Source organism: Lepidochelys olivacea (genome assembly GCF_965140295.1).
Source record: "Lepidochelys olivacea isolate rLepOli2 genome assembly, chromosome: 5".
NCBI classification, from domain to species: Eukaryota; Metazoa; Chordata; order Testudines; family Cheloniidae; genus Lepidochelys; species Lepidochelys olivacea.
In genome coordinates this window covers 920,124-944,079 of record NC_140415.1, presented here as the reverse complement: position 1 = coordinate 944,079, position 23,956 = coordinate 920,124, and the positions used below count along the sequence as shown (strand labels likewise).

General features: G+C 58.5%; 1 protein-coding gene across 2 annotated transcripts in view; it reads right to left on the bottom strand.

Moving 5' to 3' along the window:
- The window catches only part of NPR2 (natriuretic peptide receptor 2), a 52,411-nt gene that overhangs the window by 17,324 nt on the left and 11,131 nt on the right, over window positions 1–23,956 (bottom strand). For both annotated transcript variants that reach the window (XM_084628183.1, XM_084628184.1), the window contains exons 2-5: window positions 13,812–14,011; window positions 6,783–6,896; window positions 650–785; window positions 216–310 (exon numbers count right to left, since the gene is read on the bottom strand). In XM_084628183.1, the coding sequence (XP_084484309.1) occupies window positions 216–310; window positions 650–785; window positions 6,783–6,896; window positions 13,812–14,011 (545 nt within the window). The remainder of the gene's footprint in view (window positions 1–215; window positions 311–649; window positions 786–6,782; window positions 6,897–13,811; window positions 14,012–23,956) is intronic.

Below are 23,956 nucleotides of genomic sequence, written 5' to 3'. Positions count from 1 at the left end.
CACGGGAGTCACTAAGCCTCCCCCTCCCCCCATGCACCCGCTTTGTCCCCCCAGATCCCTCCGACCCCTGCCGGGGGCACTGACCCTGCTGCATCTCCCTCCCCCAAACCCCATGGCAGGGTCAGCTCCTGCTCCCAGCCCTGCCCTGGAAGGTCACTCCGCAGCTGGGACAGTCCTGTGGACTCTGGAGCCCCCCGGCTCGGGGCTGCACCCACCTCGTATTCCCCGCTCTCGGGGTCGCCCATCACCCACAGACTGAAGTCCGTGTCCCGGTCATTGTTGCTGTCCATGCTCACGAGTCCGGTGACCCCTGGAAGGGAGGGGCAGGGGTGAGCACCTGGGGCTGGAGAGGCAGAGGGAGGGGGTGGGGGTGGGGGTGCGGGGGTCCCCTCCTGACCAGTGAGCGCTCGGCACCAGCTCCTCTCCCGAACTCCGACGAGCAGCAGCTGGGCCTGGGGCTGCTTGTCCCCGTCCCCCGGCAACTAGTGTGCCAGGCCGGGCGCTGAGCCCGAACACACCCACGGGGGCCAGCACAGGCCCCGGCTGCCCTGGCAAAACGCTGCTGGGACAGTGAGGGGGAAGCGGCCCGTGCCAGCCAGAGCACCTGGGCTGGTATCTCCCTCCCCGCACAGGCTCCCCAGGCCGGTACCCTGGAACTTCCGGTCCCGCATCTTCTGCACGATGCGGGTGCCGTCCTTCTTGGAGCCGCCCTCGGCCAGCGTCTCGTTCAGTGCCATGGCGTAGAGCAGCACGCCATCGTAGAAGCAGCCGGCCACCAGGTTCATCTGCCCGCGGGAGAGAGTCATCAGAGCCCTGCGCCTGCCCTGGTGCCTGCACCAGAGACAGCCCCGTACCCGGCACAGCGCCAATCCCCAGCACGGCCCCCCAGCCCTGATCCGCGACACGGCCCCCCCAGCCCTGATCCCCGACATGGCCCCCCAGCCCTGATCCCCTATACAGCCCGTACTGCCCTGATCCCCTACACGGCCCCCCAGCCCTGATCCCCGACACGGCCCCCCAGCCCTGATCCCCTACACAGCGCGTATAGCCCTGATCCCCTACACGGCCCCCCAGCCCTGATCCCCTATACGGCCCGTACTGCCCTGATCCGCGACACAGCCCCCCCAGCCCTGATCCGCGACACGGCCCCCCAGCCCTGATCCCCGACATGGCCCCCCAGCCCTGATCCCCTATACAGCCCGTACTGCCCTGATCCCCTACACGGCCCCCCAGCCCTGATCCCCGACACGGCCCCCCAGCCCTGATCCCCTACACAGCGCGTATAGCCCTGATCCCCTACACGGCCCCCCAGCCCTGATCCCCTATACGGCCCGTACTGCCCTGATCCGCGACACAGCCCCCCCAGCCCTGATCCGCGACACGGCCCCCCAGCCCTGATCCCCGACACGGCCCATACAGCCCTGATCCCCGACACGGCCCGTACTGCCCTGATCCGCGACATGGTCCATACTGCCCTGATCCTCTACACGGCCCCCCCCAGCCCTGATCCGCGACACGGCCCCCCCCCAGCCCTGATCCCCGACACGGCCCGTACAGCCCTGATCCCCTACACGGCCCGTACAGCCCTGATCCGCGATACGGCCCCCCAGCCCTGATCCCCGACACGGCCCCCCAGCCCTGATCCGCGACACGGGCCGTACAGCCCTGATCCGCGACACGGCCCCCCCAGCCCTGATCCCCTACACAGCGCGTATAGCCCTGATCCCCGACACGACCCCCCAGCCCTGATCCCCGACACGGCCCGTACAGCCCTGATCCGCGACACGGCCCCTCCAGCCCTGATCCCCTACACGGCCCGTACAGCCCTGATCCCCGACACGGCCCCCCCAGCCCTGATCCCCGCCATGGCCCCCCCAGCCCTGATCCCCGACACGGCCCGTACAGCCCTGATCCCCGACACGGCTCCCCAGCCCTGATCCCCGACACGGCCCGTACAGCCCCCCCAAAGCAGCTGCCGTCTCTCTGTCCAAGCTCCCAGTGGGAGGTGCCTGGCGCCTGCACACAGCAGGTGGGCTCCCCACACGTTCCCCAGGGCACCACCAGATCCCCTGGCTTGTCCTGGGCCACACCAGCAGGCAGCAGGGGAACCCACTCCAGCTCCATGGGGTCACACTTGGGGGGCAGCACGGGGCCCTTGGGGACAGCAGGGGTTGGGGGAGAGGACAGCTTCCCAAATCTCACTCCAGAGATTGCTTGGCAGAGAAGATCTGCCCCCAGGCACTGAGCCCTGGAGTTTCCTGGCCTCTGGCCCAGCTAGCCTGGCTCCCTCGCTGGAGCTGTCCCCTGCCCCTGCCCCTGTCATTGCTGTGCAGGCCGTGAGCTGGCTCCTTGGGAGGGGAGTGTCCGCGCCCGCCACTCGGGCAACCCCAGGGAGCGGGCGCTGCCCGACACAGGGAGCCAGGCAGTGCTGCAGCCTGAGCATCACCCATCACAGTGCTGCACCCATAACCTGGGGGACTGGGGTCTGCCGGGCAGGCACCCCAGGGCCCTGCCCAGCCCCACTGCAGCTGGCTGGGCTCCCAGCTCAGCCCAGCCAAACTGGGAGTGCCGCCAATCCAGCCACGCTCCAGAGACTCACCAACAGCAAGAGCAACCCCCGGCTCCAGGCCCCTGCTCCAGTCATTCCACAGCAGCCTTCAGCCCCGTCCTGGGGACCTCGGCCACCCACCAGCCCAGCCCCACGGGGAAGCTTCTAAAGGTCCGTCTCCACAGCAAAGAAACACCCACGACCGGCCCATGCCAGCTGACTGGGCTGCGGGACTGTGTCATTGCTGTGGCTGGAGCCCCGGGCTCTGGGCCCTGCGGGGTGGGAGGATCCCAGAGCTCAGGCTGCAGAATCCACACAGCAGGGAAACAACCCCGCAGCCCAAGCCCCATGGCCCAAGTCGGCTGGCACGGGCCAGCCAGGGGCTTTGCTTTGCTGTGCAGGCAGACCCTGAGACGACTACAGACTCCAGCTTCCTGTCTGAGGAGTGACTCCCAGCCACCTGGCCACAGGGCAGTGGAGTCTGGGGTCCAGCTCAAACCAGGACCTTCACAGAATGGGGCTGAACCCCGAGAATATCCCCTCTGCAGCACGGGCTGCCCTCATAGGAGGGATCTCAGCAAACGGCATCACCAGGCAATTCCCGTTGTTCATAAAGACACAGAGAAGTTAAGCAACTCATGGTGCTACCTGAGCCACAGAAGCCAACGCCCCACTGAGGAGCTGAGCCTGCCACAGCCCTGGGCCAGCCCCACGCCCCAAGGAGGGGACGGCAGCCCCCTCACTCAGGGCTCTGTCACTGCGAGGCACGGGTCCCTTCCAAACTGTTTTTAATCTTGTGCACACGTGTGAGTCTGGCTGGTTTCATTCACCACAGAAATAGCTGAGCCTTCCCTGGGCTTGCAGCCTCAGTGACACCTTGTGGCGGAGAGTTCCGCAGGTCGATCACACATAGTGCATTTCCTTTGATCAGCTGTAACGTTGCTGCCCCTTGGTTTCCCCGGAACTTCCTTGTCCTCGTGGCACGGGAGAGGGCTCTCACGAGCAGCCACCCCCGCCCCACGTGCACAACCGGCACTGTACAGAGCGACAGCCCAAGAGACTCCCGCTGCCGCGTGCCCGATTCGACCGCACGCGTCGCCCCTTCCGTGTCCAGGAGGTTGTTAAGCGACACTCTCGGAGCCTTCCTAAACCCAGGCCCTGAGCAGCAGCCCTCAGCCTCCCCCTGCCTGCACCACAATCAGAGCTGTAATTCCGTGAGCCTGCCGGCAGGGCCAGCCCACGCTGCCCTTGTAGGGGCCTCCCCAGGGCCAGTCCTCAGTGAGTGACAGAGCCTGGGGGAGCTCCCACGGCTGCTTGGGGTTGGCGGGTCAGAGACAGGGCTGGCAGCCATGGCTCTGCCTGGCCCCCGGGCTCCGGGACGCCGCGCGTGTGGACCAGCTCACTGGCGTGTGCATGCGTGTGGATATCAGCACTGTGTGTGCGTATGGTCACCGGGCATGTATGCTCAGCGTACGTGTGTGTGTAGGCAAGGGCGGCGTGCGTACGTGTGCATATATGGGGAGGGCTGAGTGTGCGTAAGAGCAGTGCTCGTGCAGTCAGCGTACGTGTGGGCGTGCACGGTCCGTAGGTGGGGCGTGCGTATAAGGACGGCGCTCGTGTACAGTGAGTGGACGTGCGCATAAGGGCACTTTGCGTGTGTACATGTACATAAGGGCAGAGTGCACGTGTACCGTCAGCACACATGCGTGTGAGGGCAGGGTGTGCATGCATAGGGACAGCGTGCACACATACCAGGTCAGCGTGTGTGTAAGGTCAATGTGCACGTACGGGCAGTGCGTGTGCGCGCATAAGGGACGTGTGCAGGTACAATCAGCGTACATATAAGGGCGGGGTGTGTGTGGACGTGTAAGGGCCGTGCATGCGTGTACGTGTGTGTGCATACAAGGGCAGGGCTGTGTGTGTCAGGGCAGTGTGCACACGTGTAAGGGCAGCGAGAGTCCGTAAGGACAGTGTGCACACGTGTAAGGGCAGCGTGTCTGTGTAAGGACAGTGTGCACACACGTGTAAGGGCAGCGTGTCTGTGTAAGGGCAGTGTGCACACGTGTAAGGGCAGCGTGTCTGTGTAAGGGCAGTGTGCACACGTGTAAGGGCAGCGTTTGTTTGTAAGGGCAGTGTGCACACACGTGTAAGGGCAGTGTGTCTGTGTAAGGACAGTGTGCACACGTGTAAGGGCAGCGAGAGTCCGTAAGGACAGCGTGCACACACGTGTAAGGGCAGCGAGAGTCCGTAAGGACAGTGTGCACACGTGTAAGGGCAGCGTGTCTGTGCAAGGACAGTGTGCACACACGTGTAAGGGCAGCGTGTCTGTGTAAGGACAGTGTGCACACATGTAAGGGCAGCGTTTGTTTGTAAGGGCAGTGTGCACACACGTGTAAGGGCAGTGTGTCTGTGTAAGGACAGTGTGCACACGTGTAAGGGCAGCGAGAGTCCGTAAGGACAGCGTGCACACACGTGTAAGGGCAGCGAGAGTCCGTAAGGACAGTGTGCACACGTGTAAGGGCAGCGTGTCTGTGTAAGGACAGTGTGCACACACGTGTAAGGGCAGCGTGTCTGTGTAAGGACAGTGTGCACACACGTAAGGGCAGCGTGTCTGTGTAAGGACAGCGTGCACACGTGTAAGGGCAGCGTGTCTGTGTAAGGACAGTGTGCACACGTGTAAGGGCAGCGTGTCTGTGTAAGGACAGTGTGCACACGTGTAAGGGCAGCGTTTGTTTGTAAGGGCAGTGTGCACACGTGTAAGGGCAGCGTGTCTGTGTAAGGACAGTGTGCACACACGTGTAAGTGCAGCGTGTCTGTGTAAGGACAGCGTGCACACACGTGTAAGTGCAGCGTGTCTGTGTAAGGACAGTGTGCACACACGTAAGGGCAGCGTGTCTGTGTAAGGACAGTGTGCACACGTGTAAGGGCAGCGTGTCTGTGTAAGGACAGTGTGCACACGTGTAAGGGCAGCGAGAGTCCGTAAGGACAGCGTGCACACGTGTAAGGGCAGCGTGTCTGTGTAAGGACAGTGTGCACACGTGTAAGGGCAGCGTTTGTTTGTAAGGGCAGTGTGCACACGTGTAAGGGCGTTTGTTTGTAAGGGCAGTGTGCACATACGTGTAAGTGCAGAGTGTCTGTGTAAGGACAGCGTGCACACACGTAAGGGCAGCGTGTCTGTGTAAGGACAGCGTGCACACGTGTAAGGGCAGCGTGTCTGTGTAAGGACAGTGTGCACACGTGTAAGGGCAGCGAGAGTCCGTAAGGACAGCGTGCACACGTGTAAGGGCAGCGTGTCTGTGTAAGGACAGTGTGCACACGTGTAAGGGCAGCGTTTGTTTGTAAGGGCAGTGTGCACACACATGTAAGTGCAGCGTGTCTGTGTAAGGACAGTGTGCACACACGTAAGGGCAGCGTGTCTGTGTAAGGACAGCGTGCACACGTGTAAGGGCAGCGTGTCTGTGTAAGGACAGCGTGCACACACGTGTAAGGGCAGCGTGTCTGTGTAAGGACAGCGTGCACACGTGTAAGGGCAGCGTGTCTGTGTAAGGGCAGCATGCACACGTGTAAGGGCAGCGTTTGTTTGTAAGGGCAGTGTGCACACATGTAAGGGACTGTGTGTGTAAGGGCTTCCTACAAGCTCAACCAGTGCCATGCACGTGTGAACAAGACCCTGCAGCCCCACAGCACAGACCTCAATGGCTGGGGCTCACGGAGAAGCACTGTCAGGAATGGGGGCTGGGTGGGGCCCCAAGATACCCCGCTGTGAACGAGGGCTGGGCGGGGCCCCTAGAGCCCCCAGTGTGAATGGGCCAGATGGGGCCCCTAGATCCCTCCACCGCGAACAGGCCAGGCGGGGCCCCTAGATTCCCCTGGTGTGAATGGGGGCTGGATGGGGCCCCTAGATCTCCCATTGTGAACAGGGGCCAGGTGGGGCCCCTAGATCCTCCGGCGCAAACAGGCCAGGTGGGGCCCCTGCCAACCCGTGGCACAGCCAGAAGGGCCCTTTGCTTCTACCAGCCTGTTCCCTTCCTGCTCGGAGCCCTGGGAGAGGTTTCCCAGAGCGGGGCAGGTGGGTGGGATGGGGACTGGCCGGGACCCAGCTGTTTCCCAGCCGCCAGCACTCCCGAGTGGGGAATCTCAGGGCCTGCGGGGGGAGGTGTGGGTGCGTGTGCGTGGGAAGGTGCCAGGCAGACAGCAGCCCCGGCACACGCACAGGCAGGCCGAGCCCACTTACCAGCGAGTAGCCGAGCTCCACCTTGAACTCCTCCTTGGCTCGCAGGATCAGTTGGGTCTGGAAGTGCTGGTACTCGGGGTTCTGGGGTTCATGGTAAGTGATCACCAGCACCGTCTGCAAGGCAAAGCACAGGCCACAGCTTCAAACCCAGCAGCGAGCCCACCCTGCTGGGGCCAGGGAGGAGAGGGCGACAGCCCCGCTCAGAGAGGGTGTTCTGTCTCAGGGCCCCAGGGGTGACCACATGGGAATTTTCTGTAACATTTTTATGCAATCTATGTGTGCCTCAGTTTCCCCTGTGTGCTGCACTGTTACCTAGTGGGTAGAAAGGCTTGGTGCTCTCTGCAGCGGCTCAGAGACTCATAGAATCATAGAATATCAGGGTTGGAAGGGACCCCAGAAGGTCATCTAGTCCAACCCCCTACTCAAAGCAGGACCAATTCCCAGTTAAATCATCCCAGCCAGGGCTTTGTCAAGCCTGACCTTAAAAACCTCTAAGGAAGGAGATTCTACCACCTCCCTAGGTAACGCATTCCAGTGTTTCACCACCCTCTTAGTGAAAAAGTTTTTCCTAATATCCAATCTAAACCTCCCCCACTGCAACTTGAGACCATTACTCCTCGTTCTGTCATCTGCTACCATTGAGAACAGTCTAGAGCCATCCTCTTTGGAACCCCCTTTCAGGTAGTTGAAAGCAGCTATCAAATCCCCCCTCATTCTTCTCATCTGCAGGCTAAACAATCCCAGCTCCCTCAGCCTCTCCTCATAACTCATGTGTTCCAGTCCCCTCATCATTTTTGTTGCCCTTCGCTGGACTCTCTCCAATTTATCCACATCCTTCTTCAAGTGTGGGGCCCAAAACTGGACACAGTACTCCAGATGAGGCCTCACCAATGTCGAATAAAGGGGAACGATCACGTCCCTCGATCTGCTCGCTATGCCCCTACTTATACATCCCAAAATGCCATTGGCCTTCTTGGCAACAAGGGCACACTGCTGACTCATATCCAGCTTCTCGTCCACTGTCACCCCTTGGTCCTTTTCCGCAGAAAAAGGTGTGGATGGCTCCCAGCAGTCTGGGGCTTGGGCCCCATATCCAGGTAGTTTGTGAGACGACAATGGCAACCCCAGTCACCAGGACTTTGATACCTAGCAACCAGCGGCCATGGACGGCTACCTCTCACCAGGAAGCCAAGCAGCATTTGCCCAGCTGGAGAACAAAGGGCTGGGGAGGTGCCAGGGGCTGGTTTAGGGCTGGCTGCTGAGGGCTGGGGGCACACACCGACTGGGACACGGCAGTCAGGGGCTAGGTTTGGGGCTCTGGGCGGACCTGACAGGCTGGAACTTTCTAACCAAGGACTTTCCGTGCTGTGTGCGAGTCGACTAATGACCCCGACTGTCTGCTCACACTGGCTGTGTCCCTGCAGACGCTGGCCGAAGGCCGCGCTGCTCCCCAAGATGGACAGGTCTCCCTCTCAGGGTCTGCCTCAGAGGGACTCGCGGAGCGGAGCTCACGGGGTGGAGCAGGGGGGCTGCAGGCCCAGTGGTCCTGCTGAAGGAGGCGGAGAGGCCGCGTGGCTCACCCTGGGGCAGAGTGACACCCTAGGGTGTCTCGCACAGGATGGGATCCTTGCAGAAGCTGTTCCAAAGCTGGGGTCATAGCACCGGTCCTGTGGGTCTGACACCATGTGTCCCCCTGGGGTCTCCCAGAATCCCCCCACGGGTGGGCGCCCACTGCCCTGTGTCCTGCTCACTGAAGCAGGAATGGCTTTTGTGGGGGCCCCCAAACCTGACCCCAGGATTGGACCTGGAAGCCCTGGTGCAGCCCCGACCCCTGACCCCCAGCCTGGCATCGGCCCAACCCCGACCCCCAGCCCTGACTGTGCATAGGCCCAACCAGTGATGAGCTGCCAAAATCTTAACAACCGGTTCCCTCCTCACCCCACGAGGGGGTCGTTGCCCAGCCCTGCCCTCCGGGACTCCTGCCCCATCCACCCCCCTCCCCTGTCCCCTGAGCCGGGCAGGAGGGTCTCGTGGGCCACCGTAGTGGGTGCCCACCCCGCCCCTAAGAGCCAGAGGCACCTGCCGGGGGGCGAGGTGGGGAGTCCCGGCGGTGCTTACCTGGGGCAGCTCCCGGGAAGCCTCCGGCAGGTCCCTCTGGCTCCTAGGGGCGGGGGAGCGTAGCTGGGGGGGGAGCAGGGGCGGGGAGCTGCCGGTGGGGGCTCTGCACCCACCAAATTTTCCCCGTGAGGGCTCCAGCCCCGGAGCACCCCCGGAGTCGGCGCCTAAGGTGCCACTTCTGGCCGGTGGTTAAATTTAGAAGCCCTTTTAGAGCCGGCTCTCCATCGCGGAACCACCGGTTCTAAAGGGGCTTCTAAATTTAACCACCGGCTCCAGCTCACCACTGGGCCCAACCCCTGACCCCCGGCCCCGACCTGGCGTGGGCCCAACCCCTGACCCCAGCCCAGTGCCCGGCCTGTGACATGGGGGAATTTTGGTAATATTTTTATGATCCCCACGCGTGCCTCCATTTCCCTCTGGCCTTGGCGTGGCCAGGCACTGAGTGGAGGGGAAGAGAGGAGGTGCTGACTCAGCAGCCTGGCTGGAAACCAGAGTCATTAACGTGACTGAAGTCCACAGGTGTGTGAGGGGCAGCTCCGGAAAGCCAAGGCAGCCCCTTTGGTGGGAGCGTCGCACCGAGCGATAACAGCCGAGGAAGGAGATTCCCCTCCCTCTCTGCAGGGAAGCAGAGCAAAGCCCTGAGTGGAGCCCAGAGGACCGGTGCCAGGTGGTGGTGCTAAGAGCTGAGGGTGCAGAGACCCTGAGCACACACCTGGGACAAACAAGAAAGGGCGAGACAGCGAGCCAGGGCCCAAACGGATTCTACAGCAGCTTGGCTGGGTGTTGGCTAGACTGACCCATCTGAACCTCTGCATCTGTCTGCTGACCTCGGGACCTTCGCACGCTGTGCCAGGTGACTAATAAACTGCTGCCAGGTATCACCGAGCACGCCGTGCCCTGGGGGAGCTCCCTCGGGGGTCTGGCTCTGCAGGATTTTCTGCAGGGAACCTATAACGGGGTGGCTCACCCCTTAACAGCTGGAGAACTGGGGCTGGCCTACCCTGATTGCAGACTGAGCGCCCCCAAGAGGAATCAGGTGATGCCAGGAGAGAAGCAGCAGGAAGCTGCGGAGAAGGGGGAAGTCCAGGAAGTTGTGGTTATGTCTGCAGAGAGCAAGGCCTGTCTACACTCCAGTCAGGCTGATGTGAGCTGCCTTGTGTCGAACTAGCCAGGCATGTCTCAACACTTCCATTTCTATCCCGCCCACGCAAGCGCCCTGTTACAGCGACGCAGTTACACCGCCTCCCCGACGGGCGAGGTAGGTAGGTCAATGCAGCATGACGATGTCGACCCTAACGACCCTCCAGCTGCTGTCCCCCAATGCCCAGCACAAGCACTCTGGTCACAGCCGTGAACTCGGCTGCCCAGGGGTCACAAAGACCGGAACCCACCTCCCTATTGAAAAACCACCGGACATTTCTGAAATGGCTTTTCCTGGTTGCCCAGCTCGCCTAGCGGCTCTCCACTGTCGTGTACAGCCAGATACTGGATCTCCCGGGCCTGTGGGGAGCACAGCCACGGACCAGCCATAGAAACGTGGACAGTTGTGAGCAGATTGCTTGGGGGACGCAGGCGAAGGGGTACGGCAGAGACCAGCGGCAGTGCCGTGTGACAGCAGAGGAGCTGTGGTGGGTGTACCAGGAAGCCAGGGAGGCCAACAACCAATCTGATGCCAAGCCACAGACCCGCTGCTTATACAAAGAGCCGCATGCCATCCTCAGCAGAGACATACACCCCCCCCCCCCCGCCAACCACCCTGGATGCCTCCAAGAGCCTGAGGCAGACCACTGCTGTCAACAGTGAGGACGAGGAGGAGGGACACGCAACTGGTGGGTCCTGCTACGCCACGAGCCAGGACCATCTGAGACTCCCCACAGGCCAGACAGTCCTGCCTGGATGCGCCTGATGCATGGGAAGGAACGTGAGTGCATTTCTCATGGAGTTTAAATGCAGTGGTGGTGACGGGCCGCACTGTTAAAGGACACAGCAATCCACTTCTTATTCGTTTACGCGTACTAGAAGAGGTAACACACATCGACCAGAGGGAGAGTTGGTATCTGCTTTTCACTGCCCTGTAGAGTCAGGCAAGGGTGGCAGCTGGAGCAGCTTATTTATGTGCTCAGGGATGTTCCTTGACTCCTCCTTAGAGCTCTCGGTGAACCATTCACAGAGGTACTCTGCCATCCTCTCCCGAAAGCCTCTAGGGACGGCAGCCCGATCTCTTCCTCCACAGTAGGACCCCTTCCCACGCCAGTCTGCGATGAGCTCGCCTGGCGCCACTGCAGGAAACCGGCTTCGGGACACCAGCAGCCGCTGCGCTCTCTGTGCCTCTCGTGAGCGAGAGCTCCGCTGAAACCCCCAAGGCCCGTCGAGTGCCCGTCTTCAGTGCCATCGCCCCGTGTGTGTTTACAACTCTCTCCTCACTCCCTTGCCCCCCGGCCCCAGCCGCCAGGGTCCCCAGGGCTCTGAATGCAGAACAGAGCTGGGCACAATCTCTCCAGCCAGCAGTGAGAAAGTCTTGTTAAACTGTTAGGGGAGCAAGGGGATTTCTGCACCTTTGCTTTCACTTGCCGTCGTGACTACGCTGACAAGGGTACCGCCACTGCGGCTTTGGGGGGAATGCCTGAGCCAGAAGAGGAGGAGAAAGAAGAGGACTCGGGATGCCATATCCAGTGAGATCCTGCAAGGCAGCGCTGCATCCGACTGTGAGCAGAGGGCCCTGAGAGAGAATACTGCAGACTGTATGGAGAAGGAAAAAGCAGACAAGAGAAAGGCCCCAGGGTCCCAGCAGGCCAAGGAGAGGGAGATGCACCAGGCCATAATGGGACTTCTCCGGCAGGAAACACAGATGCTGCAGACTCTTGTGGACATACAGGGTCAACAAGCCTGGGCTCTCCTCCCTTTGCAGTCCATGGAGAACTCCACTGCAGCACCTCCCTATAGCCCTCTTAACAGTCCACGTCGCCTGAGGGGTGCCCCCCTGCCTGCACGCCTACACCCCGAGAACCAGCAAGGACAAGCCCAGGTTCCTATACACTGACGTGGGAGAGCCACGACTGCGGTATGGGTGGCCAACACGGGATGAAAGAGACAAGAATGTTCTTTCCCCTTGTTTAGTTCTGTTCCTTTCTTTCTAACTTTGTATCATATTGGTTTTTAACTGCACACCGTTTCTATGCACTGGTTTTGGTACCCAATAAAATCTGATTTGGGGGAATACCATTTATCTTTATTTCGCCACACAGGATACAATAGGCCTAGTGCTACTGAAAGCACTCCCGACTTGTTGTTGTCCAGGGCACCAGAATTCTTGGGCTTGGCGACACACAGTGTCATAATGATAAAGGTACAGCACGCAGCGCCAAATTAACAGGTCCACTGACAAACTGCTATAATCAGAAATGGTCACCAGCCCCCGCACAATTCGTAACAGCCCCAACACGTAAGGGCCGGCTGGAGCACTGTCCCCCACACCACATTGCTCTGGCTCACTGGTAAAGGGCTCTTTCAAGGCCTCCCACAACCACACAGCTCTGCACTGAGCTCTTCTCACAGTCCTTCTGTCTAGCTGGTCAAACTCAGCAGACAGCCACTCCCTCTCCATGCCAGCGGCAGCTTTCTCCCCAGTGCCTCACTGATATTCTGCAGGACACAACAGACAGCTCTAACCATTGGGATGTTTTTCTCACTGAGATCCAATCTTGTGAGCAAACACCAGCAGCGTCTCTTCACTTAACCAAAAGCACATTCCACTGGCACATCTTTCCTCGGTGCTGTCCAGGGGGCCGGTGTACGGCTTCCTGAGCCAGAGGAGTAAGGGGTAGTCTGGGTCCCCAGGATCACTACCGGCATTTCAGCATCACCAGAGATGATCCCCGGGTCAGGAAAAAGTCCCTGCCTGCAGCTTTCTGAGCAGCGCTATCTTCTAAAGATGTGCACGTCCCCTGTGCACGTCACGCACCTCCCCTGACCAGCCAACGCTGATGCCGGTGAAGTGTCCCTGGGGGTGCACCAGCCCTTTCTGCTGATGTGCTCTGTGGCAAGGTGGTCTGGGGCCAAAATAGAGCGAAACGCGCCGTCTATTGCTCCACCACTGTTCGGGAACCCCACAGCTGCAAATCCAGCCACTACGTCCTACACGCTGCCAAGAGCCACGGTCCTGCCTAACAGGAGACGATTAATGGCCCTGGGGGCTCGCAGGACAATGGCCTGCGCTGTGCATTTTCCAATTGCAAACTGATTTCCCACTGACCGGCACCACCACCCTTCCCCAAAAGCCAGCGTGATGCCGGATGATGCGAGTTCGCGTTGGGACACCAACCCACGGAGCGCTGCCCTGAGCATGGCCACAGCGCCAGGACCCCAGCAGGCGCCTGCAGGAGTGATGCACCAAGTGCAGCGGCGTCCTGCCGCGAACCGGGCGCCAGCCACTGTCTGTAGCGTAGACGTGGCCCGAGGCGGCTCCTGCAGGGCCCTGAGTCAGCCGCTGAGGGGGAGGCCTGCGGAGAAAACCCACTCCAGGCGGGAGGTGCTGGGGGGCAGGACTGTGCCGGCTGCAGCTGGGAGGAGGGCTGCCTAGCGTTCTATCTGAAAGCCTGCTCGCTGAGCTCATGAGGGGACACGCTGAACTGGGGCTGGAGAGGCAGGGGCAATCGGATCCTAGGCAGGGAATGCTTCATTCTCTTCGGACCGGGTGGTGCTCCTTTAAGAAGCCCTGAGAAGGGGAAAGCAGAGGCTGAGCAGTGCAGGGTTGCTCTGGAGGCAGAGGGAGACAGGGACCGTGTGCACCCACAGGCCCAGGGCTGGAGTCTTGGAGGCTGTGGGACTGCCTGGGGGCTGGCACCCTGGAGGGTCGCTCCGCAGGGACTGGCGTGGGACAGGCCCAAGCCAAGCCCCAGCCCCGGGGGGTACCTGGAAGGCCTGACGCAGGCCCACGTCCTGACTCTGTCTGTTCTGCCAGGGTTTCAAGGCGTCGCGAGCGGCATTGGCACGCAGGCTCTCCCCAAACACGTCCACGTAGAAGAAGACATAGTCGCCATTAGTCAGGCTCTCCCGCTGGGCCAGCCTCATAATCCGGTGCAACATCTCCAGGGGGCCGCAGATGTAGATGACTGTGGGGGTGGGAAACACAGGGGCAGCGTCAGTCACTGTGGGGAAGAGAGGGGAGGGAAGGGGCAGTGTCAGTTTGCTGCAGAGGAGGGGGACAGGCTGTGTCAGTCGCTGCGGGGCAGAGACAGGTGGAGAAGGGGGGACAGGCTGTGTCAGTCGCTGTGGGGCAGAGACAGGTGGAGAATGGGGGTGATGAGGTGTCAGTCGCTGCGGGGCAGAGACAGGTGGAGAATGGGGGTGATGAGGTGTCAGTCGCTGCAGGGCAGAGACAGGTGGAGGAGGGGGGACAGGCTGTGTCAGTCGCTGTGGGGCAGAGACAGGTGGAGAATGGGGGTGATGAGGTGTCAGTCGCTGTGGGGCAGAGACAGGTGGAGAATGGGGGTGATGAGGTGTCAGTTGCTGCAGGGCAGAGACAGGTGGAGGAGGGGGGACAGGCTGTGTCAGTTGCTGCAGGGCAGAGACAGGTGGAGAAGGGGGGACAGGCTGTGTCAGTCGCTGTGGGGCAGAGACAGGTGGAGAATGGGGGTGATGAGGTGTCAGTCGCTGTGGGGCAGAGACAGGTGGAGAATGGGGGTGATGAGGTGTCAGTTGCTGCAGGGCAGAGACAGGTGGAGGAGGGGGGACAGGCTGTGTCAGTCGCTGCGGGGCAGAGACAGGCGGAGAATGGGGGTGATGAGGTGTCAGTCACTGAGGGGCAGAGACAGGTGGAGGAGGGGGGACAGGCTGTGTCAGTCGCTGCGGGGCAGAGACAGGTGGAGAATGGGGGTGATGAGGTGTCAGTTGCTGCAGGGCAGAGACAGGTGGAGGAGGGGGGACAGGCTGTGTCAGTCGCTGCGGGGCAGAGACAGGCGGAGAATGGGGGTGATGAGGTGTCAGTCACTGAGGGGCAGAGACAGGTGGAAGAGGGGGGACAGGAAGTGTCAGTCGCTGGAGGGCAGAGACAGGCGGAGAGCATAAGCTTCAGCCACAATGCACAGCACAACCACATGCCCCTGCTCACAGCCCCAGGCCTGGGCTCTCCCGAGGCTGGCCAGCTGGGACCTGCCGTGCAGCTCAGGGCTGCGGGCCCCCTGGGAACACTCAGAGCCGTCTTGGGCAGGAAAAGCTGGGAGCCTGCGCAGAGCTGGGGGACTGGTCCCAGTGTGATGCAGGGCCCCGAGCCCTGACGGTCCAGCCTGACGGAAGGGCAGTGCAGGAGGCTCAGGGCCGATCACACCAGATCAGCAGAGGAACGTACCCAGACCCCACCCCCACCACGTGGACAGGTTCGCAGGCACATGGGCACTGCCAGACAGGACTGAACCGGCACCCATCAGCCCAGGGCCCCGACCATGGGCAGTGCTAGATACTCCAGAGGAAGGCGCAACAACCCCACAGTCGCAGGTGTGGGATTATGTACCCCACCTCAGGTCCCACCCTGGTCTCTAATAGTTAGAGATTGCTTCAAGCCCTGAGAACAACGTTTAATCTCCCTGCCAGAACGGTTAGCATTAACTGCACCCTGACTATTGCTGTAATGCTCAGGAATGGCCAATCCCCTTTGAAACTTGTTAAAAGTTTGACCTCAATTAAATCCTGTGGCAGTGAGTTCCACAGGTTAATTACACACCGTGTGAAAAAGAGTTTCCTTTGATCCATTTTCAATGTCCCTCCTTTCTCCTTGTGGGGGGAGCTGGGGACAGGGAAAGTTCCCAGTCTACCTTTCTATTTAAGGCGACTTCACTCCCACAAAAAACCCTCAATGCTCCATCATCCCCATCTGGACGGCACTTCTGCACTCCAACCCCCCCCCCAACAAGTCACCCCCCCCCAGTGAGTCACCCCCCGGGACAGCACATTTGCACCTCAACCCCACCCCCAACAAGTCACCCTCCTGAGACGGCCCCTCCACATCCCAACCTCCCCAATGAGCCATCCCCCCATGACAGCTCCTCCACACCCCAATCTCTTCCCCAACAAGAACCACCCCTCCACACGGCCTAGGGTTGCCAGGTGCCCCCTTTTTCGACCGGAAAGTTCAGTCAAAAAGGGCACCCGACAGTGTCCAGTCAGAAACACTGACCGGACACCCAAAGTCCTGCAGGGGCGCCAGGACCGTTGGGGCCAAGCAGGCGGGCAGGGAGGCGCTGTGAGGGGATCGGGCACAGAGCTGGCAGCGGGGGCAGCAAGGGGCCATGCCCCCCACTTTGCTCCTCCCAGCGTGTGCCCGCGCGGGAGTCTCCATTCCCGCCTCCTCCAGTGGCGGGAGCAGGGGCAGCAGCGCCAGGGATGGGCCGCCCAGGCTCCCACCCTGCTCCCGCTCCCGCCCCCCACATCAGCGCCCCTGCTGCACTGCTGCCCGCTCCCACCTTGCATGGGTGAGTGGCTGGGGCAGAGTGCCCCTGGCCCAGGGCAGCTCACAGGGAAGGAGATCCCTGCTCCCTCGGGCAGGGGGGCTGCACCTACCCCTTGGGAGTGTTTCACCTCACTGCCCACACCCCGCACACAGAGCCTGCAGCTGCCCTGTCCCCAGCCAGCCCCTGCGGCGGCAAAACCCCCGTGTGCCCCGCTCCCACAATGGGGCCGGCTTGGCTCCGAGCCTCATCCCCCTTCCTGGGCACGCACCCTGGCCACGCAGCCCTCCCCCATCCCTGCACAGGACCTAGAGCCAGCTCCCCTGCCACTCATTCCCCAGGAGGACCACAGATACCACAGTGTCCCCCCCCCGCCCGATCCCAACACCCTGGAATTACTATGTGTTGTTTCCTCGCCTCTGGTGTGTACGTGTGTGCTGGGGGGGGGTCCATGTCAGTTTTGGAGTTTATTTAAAGGTCTTTGACTTTTTTGGGAATCTTTTTTGGGGAGGGTGCTGAGGTTTAGCTCAGTTGAGTCAGTATCTCCCCTTCTCCCCACATTCTTCCCTCAATGATGTGTCTTAAAGAGGGTCCTAAACACCCGCTGCCCTGTCGGGGCTATTCCAGGACTTGCCTGGTTGAGCTGTGGACCTTTTCTCTGCACAGCGCAGAGAGCTCTGTAGAGAGGACCACGTCACCTGCTCTCACCGTGAGCTCGCGGAAGGTGGGGCTCAGGTGCTGGCTCTTTGGATAGAGGAGGGGGCAAGAACGAACTTCTCAGCCAAAACGAACACGCAGCCAGCAAAAGTCCCTGTTTTGCTCTCGTCGTACGGAGGGGAGAGGGGGAAGCAGAGCAGGTGTCCGTTGCTGAAATGCATTTCCTGTGTTTATATCTCAGGCCGCACCGTACTTGTGTAGTAACTCTCAGCATCCCAACGGTTCTCTGCTGAAGGGTTGTTCTGGCAGCAGGCTCATCCCTCGTCTTGCGCACAGCGTCTCTGGCGCGCTGCGGTGGCAGGGATACAAGTAATGGTACTTAATGCAGTAGGAGCCAGCAACTCCTTGACACTTCCCAGATACCCTGACAAATACCAAGATAAGTATTACAGCGAAGCTTCACCGCCCCCTTTCCTCAGAACTTGTGATAAGGGTTAAGATTGGAAGAGGGGGTAGGAAACACACAATTTCCTGCAGTGATTCCTCCTTTGGGGTTTAGGTGTTTTTGTTTTGATTGGAGGGGAGAGGAGTGAGTGGGGGCAAGGCCTCAGGGAGATGGGTCAAAGCAGGGTGTCCGGTTTCCATGCACCGCTACAGACTAGGGACCGAATGGCTAGGCAGCAGTTCTGCGGAAAAGGACCTAGGGGTTACAGTGGACGAGAAGCTGGATATGAGTCAGCAGGGTGCCCTTGTTGCCAAGAAGGCCAATGGCATTTTGGGATTTATAAGTAGGGGCATAGCGAGCAGATCGAGGGACGTGATCGTCCCCCTCTATTCAACACGGGTGAGGCCTCATCTGGAGTACTGTGTCCAGTTTTGGGCCCCACACTACAAGAAGGATGTGGATAAATTGGAGAGAGTCCAGCGGAGGGCAACAAAAATGATTAGGGGGCTGGAACACGTGACTTATGAGGAAAGGCTGAGGGAACTGGGATTGTTTAGTCTGCAGAAGAGAAGAATGAGGGGGGATTTGATAGCTGCTTTCAACTACCTGAAAGGGGTGCCAAAGAGGACGGCTCTAGACTGTTCTCAGTGGTAGCAGATGACAGAACAAGGAGTAATGGTCTCAAGTTGCAGTGGGGGAGGTTTAGGTTGGATATTAGGAAAAACTTTTTCACTGGGAGGGTGGTGAAGCACTGGAAGGGGTTACCTAGGGAGGTGGTGGAATCTCCTTCCTGAGAGGTTTTTAAGGTCAGACTTGACAAAGCCCTGGCTGGGATGATTGAGTTGGGGATTGGTCCTGCTTTGAGCAGGGAGTTGGACTAGATGACCTCCTGAGGTCCCTTCCAACCCTGATATTCTATGATTCTAACTGGAAAGTTGGCAACCCTATCACACACAATCCCCCAATGAGTCTATGACGCAGTGGAAATGTTCTTAATGTTTTGTCTGAATACTGTGTGTGCCTCAGTTTCCCCTATGTGTTACTCAAGTACCTAGGTGGTGCGACAAGGGTGTGTGATCATTGCAGAGGCCCCTAGAGGGCAAGTGTGACACCGACTGGCTGCCTGAGACAGAGAATGGCTGACAACCTGTATCCTGCCAACTGATGGCCAGAGCAGGCCCCTGCAAGAATCAGCTGGGGATGTTAGAGAACAAAGAGAGAGGTGGAGGCCAAGTGAGGTGACCTGCTGTTTGCCCAGGAAAGAGACAATGCCCGGAGGGGGGCAGCTGGGCCTGACAGAGGCTGGGCTCCTGCAAGCTGGTCAGTCTCCTGTTTTGGGACTCAGGGAGGATGGGGGGAGCGCTGGGCTCTGGAGTCCCCCCCAAGATGGACTTTGCTGAATGTTAGTTCAGAAACCAGGAACAAGCTCTGCTCTACGCTGGGTTCCCCTGTGATGAAGTGGCACTGTTCTTAATGTTTCCTCTGAATATTGTGAGGGTGCCTCAGTTTCCCCTATGCAGATCTTAAGTATCTAGGGGGTGGGATACAGGTGTATGATCCTTGCAGAGCCCTAGAGGGCAGGTGTGTGCAGGGGTCTGGACACAGAGAATGGCCAACACCCTGTTTCCTGGCAACTTCCTGCAAGGTGAGAGCTAAAGGGTTGGAGAACAAAGGAATCAGGTGACCTCCTGGCCAGGAAAGGGACAAAGCCCAGAGGAGGAGGAGGGGGTGGAGAGAGTTTCAGTTTGGGGCTGGCTGGGGACATGGAGTGAAGTGCAGATGGGGTTGTCTGGCTCACTGCCCCCCAAAATGGACATGGCTGAGGGGTCCTGTTCTCTGCACCTGCAAGCTCTGTGTTAGACCATGTTCCTGTCGTCTAATAAACCTTCTGTTTTACTGGCTGGCTGAGAGTCACGTCTGACTGCGGAGTTGGGGGGCAGGACCCTCTGGCCGCCCCAGGACCCCGCCTGAGCGGACTCGCTGTGGGAAGCGCACGGAGGGGCAGAGGAGGCTGAATGCTCCGAGGTCAGACCCAGGAAGGGGAAAGCTGGGTGAGCTGTGTGTCCTGCAGACAGGCTGCTCACAGAAAGGAGACTGCCCCAGAGTCCTGCCTGGCTTCGTAGGGAGCAGTTCCAGAGCATCGCCCGGGGACACCGTGATATCCCCACACTTAATAACCCGTCTGTGTCACACGCTGGCTGGGTCACTGCTGGCTGCGGAGTGGGGGCAAGAGCCCTTTGGGGGGGTGAAGCTCCCCAGGGGGACTCACTGCGGGGAGCTCCCAGGGCAAGCAGGGGGCTGAACGCTCCCAGGTCAGACCCAGGAGGTGCCGAAGCCGAGCAGGCTCCTTGCCCTGGTGAGGGTGCCCTGAGACGCTGCCCCAGAGTCGTCTAACTTCATCCAGAGCCGTTCTCACTGAGACTCCGTGACAGTCACCCCCCAGAACGGCCCCAACGTGCCCCTGAATCACTCCCCGGGTCAGCCCCCCCAATGAGCGTCACCGCCCCCCCGGGACAGCCCCTCCACCTCCCACCAAGGCGAGTCACACCTCCAGTTGAGGGTCGTTGCCAATGCCTTCCCAGCAGCCTCTGGCTGGCTGAGCCAGGCCTTCCCCGGCTAATCCACTCACCGCACAGGGACCAGCCGGCTGCACCCCAGCCCCAGCCCCCATTAGCTGGTTCCCCAGAGAGCCGGTGGCTCCCAGCTGCCTGTGCCGGGCACGCAGACAGAGGCTCTGTGACTGGTCAGGGGGAGAGACGCAGCCAGGGCTGAGGGGAGAGTGAACTGGGCCCTGACAAGAGCCGGCCAGTCCCAACGCACCGGCATGTCTCCTCCCCAGCCCAGCCCCTCTCCTGGCACCCTCAGCCTAGAGCGCCCCAGGGCCAGATCTCCCCAGCTCTCCAGGGCTGTCTGCAGCCAGGAGCTGGGGGCTCCTCCCTCGACCCCCCAGCGCTCGGTGCTCCTGGTGCTCGTTCGCTGTGTTCGGCCGTGTAGCACGAGCGGCCTCCGAGCAGGGCAGCACTGCAGCCCCGGACGCTTGGGAACACAGGCCGTGCCAGGCCCTGGACGACTCGGCCCGCCAGTGCCTGATGCCCTAGCCCAGGCGTTTACAACCTTTTTAGAATCACAGAATATCAGGGTTGGAAGGGACCTCAGGAGGTCATCTAGTCCAACCTCCCTGCTCAAAGCAGGACCAATCGCCAATTTTTGCCCCAGATCCCTAAATGGCCCCCTCAAGGATTGAACTCACAACCCTGGGTTTAGCAGGCCAATGCTCAAACCACTGAGCTATCCCTCCCCCGCAACATGCGATACAAAGTGCCCGGCCTGCCTGTGGCCCAACAATTGCTAAACGCCGGGGCCGGTGCTAGGGGTACCAAGCAGGGCAATTGCCTGGGGCCCCTGCAGAGCTAAGATGCTCAGGCTTCGGCTTCAGGCCTGGGTGGCGGGGCTCGGGCTTCGGCTTTCTGTCCTGAGCCCCAGTGAGTCTAACACCGGCCTTGCTCTCTGGTTTATCTTGGCGGCCCCGGACACCTGGTTGAGAACTGCTGCGCCAGAGGAAGGCGTAACCCTCTGCGTAGCCGCACCAGGCCCCTGCCCACCTGGCCCAGTGCTGTGTGGCTGATGCTGGGTGTGTTACTTGCAGTGCCAACGAGGCTAGTTAGACTATTGCGAGCAGCAGAGGTGAAGGGGCTGGTGCCTGGTCAGGGCCACTGCCCTTGCTGGACGGGGCAAGACCCTTCACCCAGCCAATATGGCGTCACCCCTGCCCTGAGCGGCCCCCACCACCTGCCAGGGAACCTCCCAGCAGAGACAGACCAACGTCTGGGGAGCCAGTGTTTTCCCCAGGAATTGAAACTGGGGGAGTGTTTGAATTTACCGGGGAGGAGGTGTCAAGGCCGCAGAGGGCTGAGACCGTGAGGGTGAAGGTGGCTGTATGGCATGATAGTAAAAACTGAAAAATGTTCATGACCATTTCATTAGATTTAACTCACGTTTTAAAATCATCACACAAATTAAAGTTGGCTACTCAAGCCTTTTATGAAGCACGACATCTGCATCCTTCTTGGTTTCTTGTAATAATTTTGCACAACTCTGTTAATGAACTTCTTGAATGCAATGCGTTCATCTTCGGTGGCTTCTCGTGTGTCCGGTACTTCCAGTCCTTCAACTGATAGGCTCATTAGTTCAGTCACAGGATCAGGCAGAAGGCGACTTCTTTCTGAACACAAAATTTGATTCAATGAGGCAAAAGAACGCTCAGCTGTGGCTGCTGTGACTGGGAGTAGCAAGAGAGGAATTCCGACTTCTTTCCTCCCAAGAAACAGAGCACAATGATCGGGCTAAGCCACGAGCGATGATAAAAAAGAAGTTGAAGTCAAATCTTCATTCATTCGTCGTATGATATTCCACTCTGTGTTCAAATTCTCTATTCTCTCTGGAGCACACGGCAGCCCCATGGCTGCTTGTGCCTCACTCCCCTCAGCTGTCAGTGTTTTATAGGACAGGGATCTGTAAAAGCTACGTAGAGGTTGAGTAGAATCTAGAGGTCGCTGTTGTAGATTTTTAAGAATCAAGTCTTAAACACTTCTTGTCCTTTTCACTTAAGGATTCAATATAAAAGCCTTCATTAGTCAACTTCTGGAAGGAAGTCTTTCCTTCTTCCAGTACTTTTTCAATGGATAGCTCTCGGATTGATCCAAATGTAGCTTCTGTTGCTGGACAAAGATCTACTACTGTTGTAGCAGATGCCCGGATGGCATTGTTTAATGACCCAAGTGGTTTCCACAATAGACTTACGAGAGAGAGAATGGTGATAGTCTTCTCTGAACGTAGTAGCAAAAGTAATCCACCAGCCTCACTACTTAGATCCATCCCACCTTGGTAGGACTTTCCAAAGACAGTAATAACGGCTGGAGTAATTTTAAGACAACAGTCAAAGATCGCTCATGAGAAAGCCAGCGGGTTTTCCCAGGTTGGACTAATTTGAACTTCAGTCCCAGTGTATCTTCTATTTGTTTCCAAGATATTCAGTCTTTTTGGACTCTTACTGAAAAAAGAATATAATGAAGACATTACATTTATAGCTTTTTTAATGTCTTTTGAAGATTCTGCAGCTCGTCCTAGCGCTAGTTGGAGTAGATGGCCTCTGCAGTGTGTATAGGAGAGGCTAGGGCTACACTTTTCTCTGAGCAAAGCTTGTGCTCCACCATGTCTTCCAGAGAAGTTTGCGGCTCCATCAAATGCACAAGCAGCTATCTCTTTGGGGTCCAATTGACAAGCATTTAACTCTTCTAAGGATGTGGGTTGTCACAGATGCAGCCGATGTGTCTTCTATAACTTGAACATCTAGAAACGCATCTACTGGCCTATCACTGACATCAAGATAACGTACACAATGACTTAATACTTGATGCCCGTCACGGAGTCCCTGGGCGATGCTCTGGAACTGCTCCCTACAAAGCCAGGCAGGACTCTGGGGAAGTCTCCTCTCAATTTTTTGAATGTGGTGAGAGAGTTCTTCACTTTTTCAACTGTTGAGTCTTTCACTGTTGCACCGCATGCATCTAGCCAGTCAGCTGAGTTTCCTGCAGAAAGACAGTGAGCATTTGCTGGTCTTGTTCGGAACCAGTTGTTCAACTCTAGGATGAACAAGTGACCATGCACTTAACATTGGCTTCCGGTTGGTAGCGTGTGGTATCTCTTGCTTAAATGGAAAGTAGGATGCCACAGCCATGTTTGTTCACATGAACTGTGTTGTGTCTCCAGCATTCTTACCAACCTCATTAAGTACTTCTAAAATTGCCTTTGAAACTGGGCTTATGAGGCTTTCTGCATGTTGATGCACTCCACAGGCATGGTGTTTTGCAGCCTTTCCACATAGTTTGTCAGCATTCGCTTTGCTGATCAGTCTGACAAACCAAGCTCCTCCACTTTTACCAATTATAGCATTGGGAAGCTTTCCTTCTTCGTAAGCTTCTTTGCAAGAGGTGCACCAGTAGCCATCTTTTGTAACTTCAATAAATGGGAACACTTTGACCGACAAACATCAGGAAATGCCTTTAGGTTTTGGAGACACTGTTTCTTCAGTAGGTAGCTGTATTCGTGCTTCAGGCTGGTCGGATGTAGATACACCACTTGAACCTTCAGACGACATGTTGATATGTTCTTGGTTCTTGACGTGTTCTTCACCTTAGTTGGTTTTTGAGGCCTTTGAGTGGAAAAATTGTTGCATTGTTTTTTGTCTTTTCATTTTCACTTTGACCTGCAACATACAAAAGAGATATGAATAAAGTAAATGTTTTGTTAGGATAATGCAAATTTAACATAAGGGTAACGCAAAATACACCAAAACACATAACAGTTGTAGATTTCTAAAACAAATGTAATTTTTTAAAAAATTTATTTAATTTAAATTGACTTTTGAAAAGTAAGCCATCATGGGATAAGAGGGAAGTCCTCTCATGGATTAAAAGATAGGAAACAAAGGGTAGGAATAAATTATCAGTTTT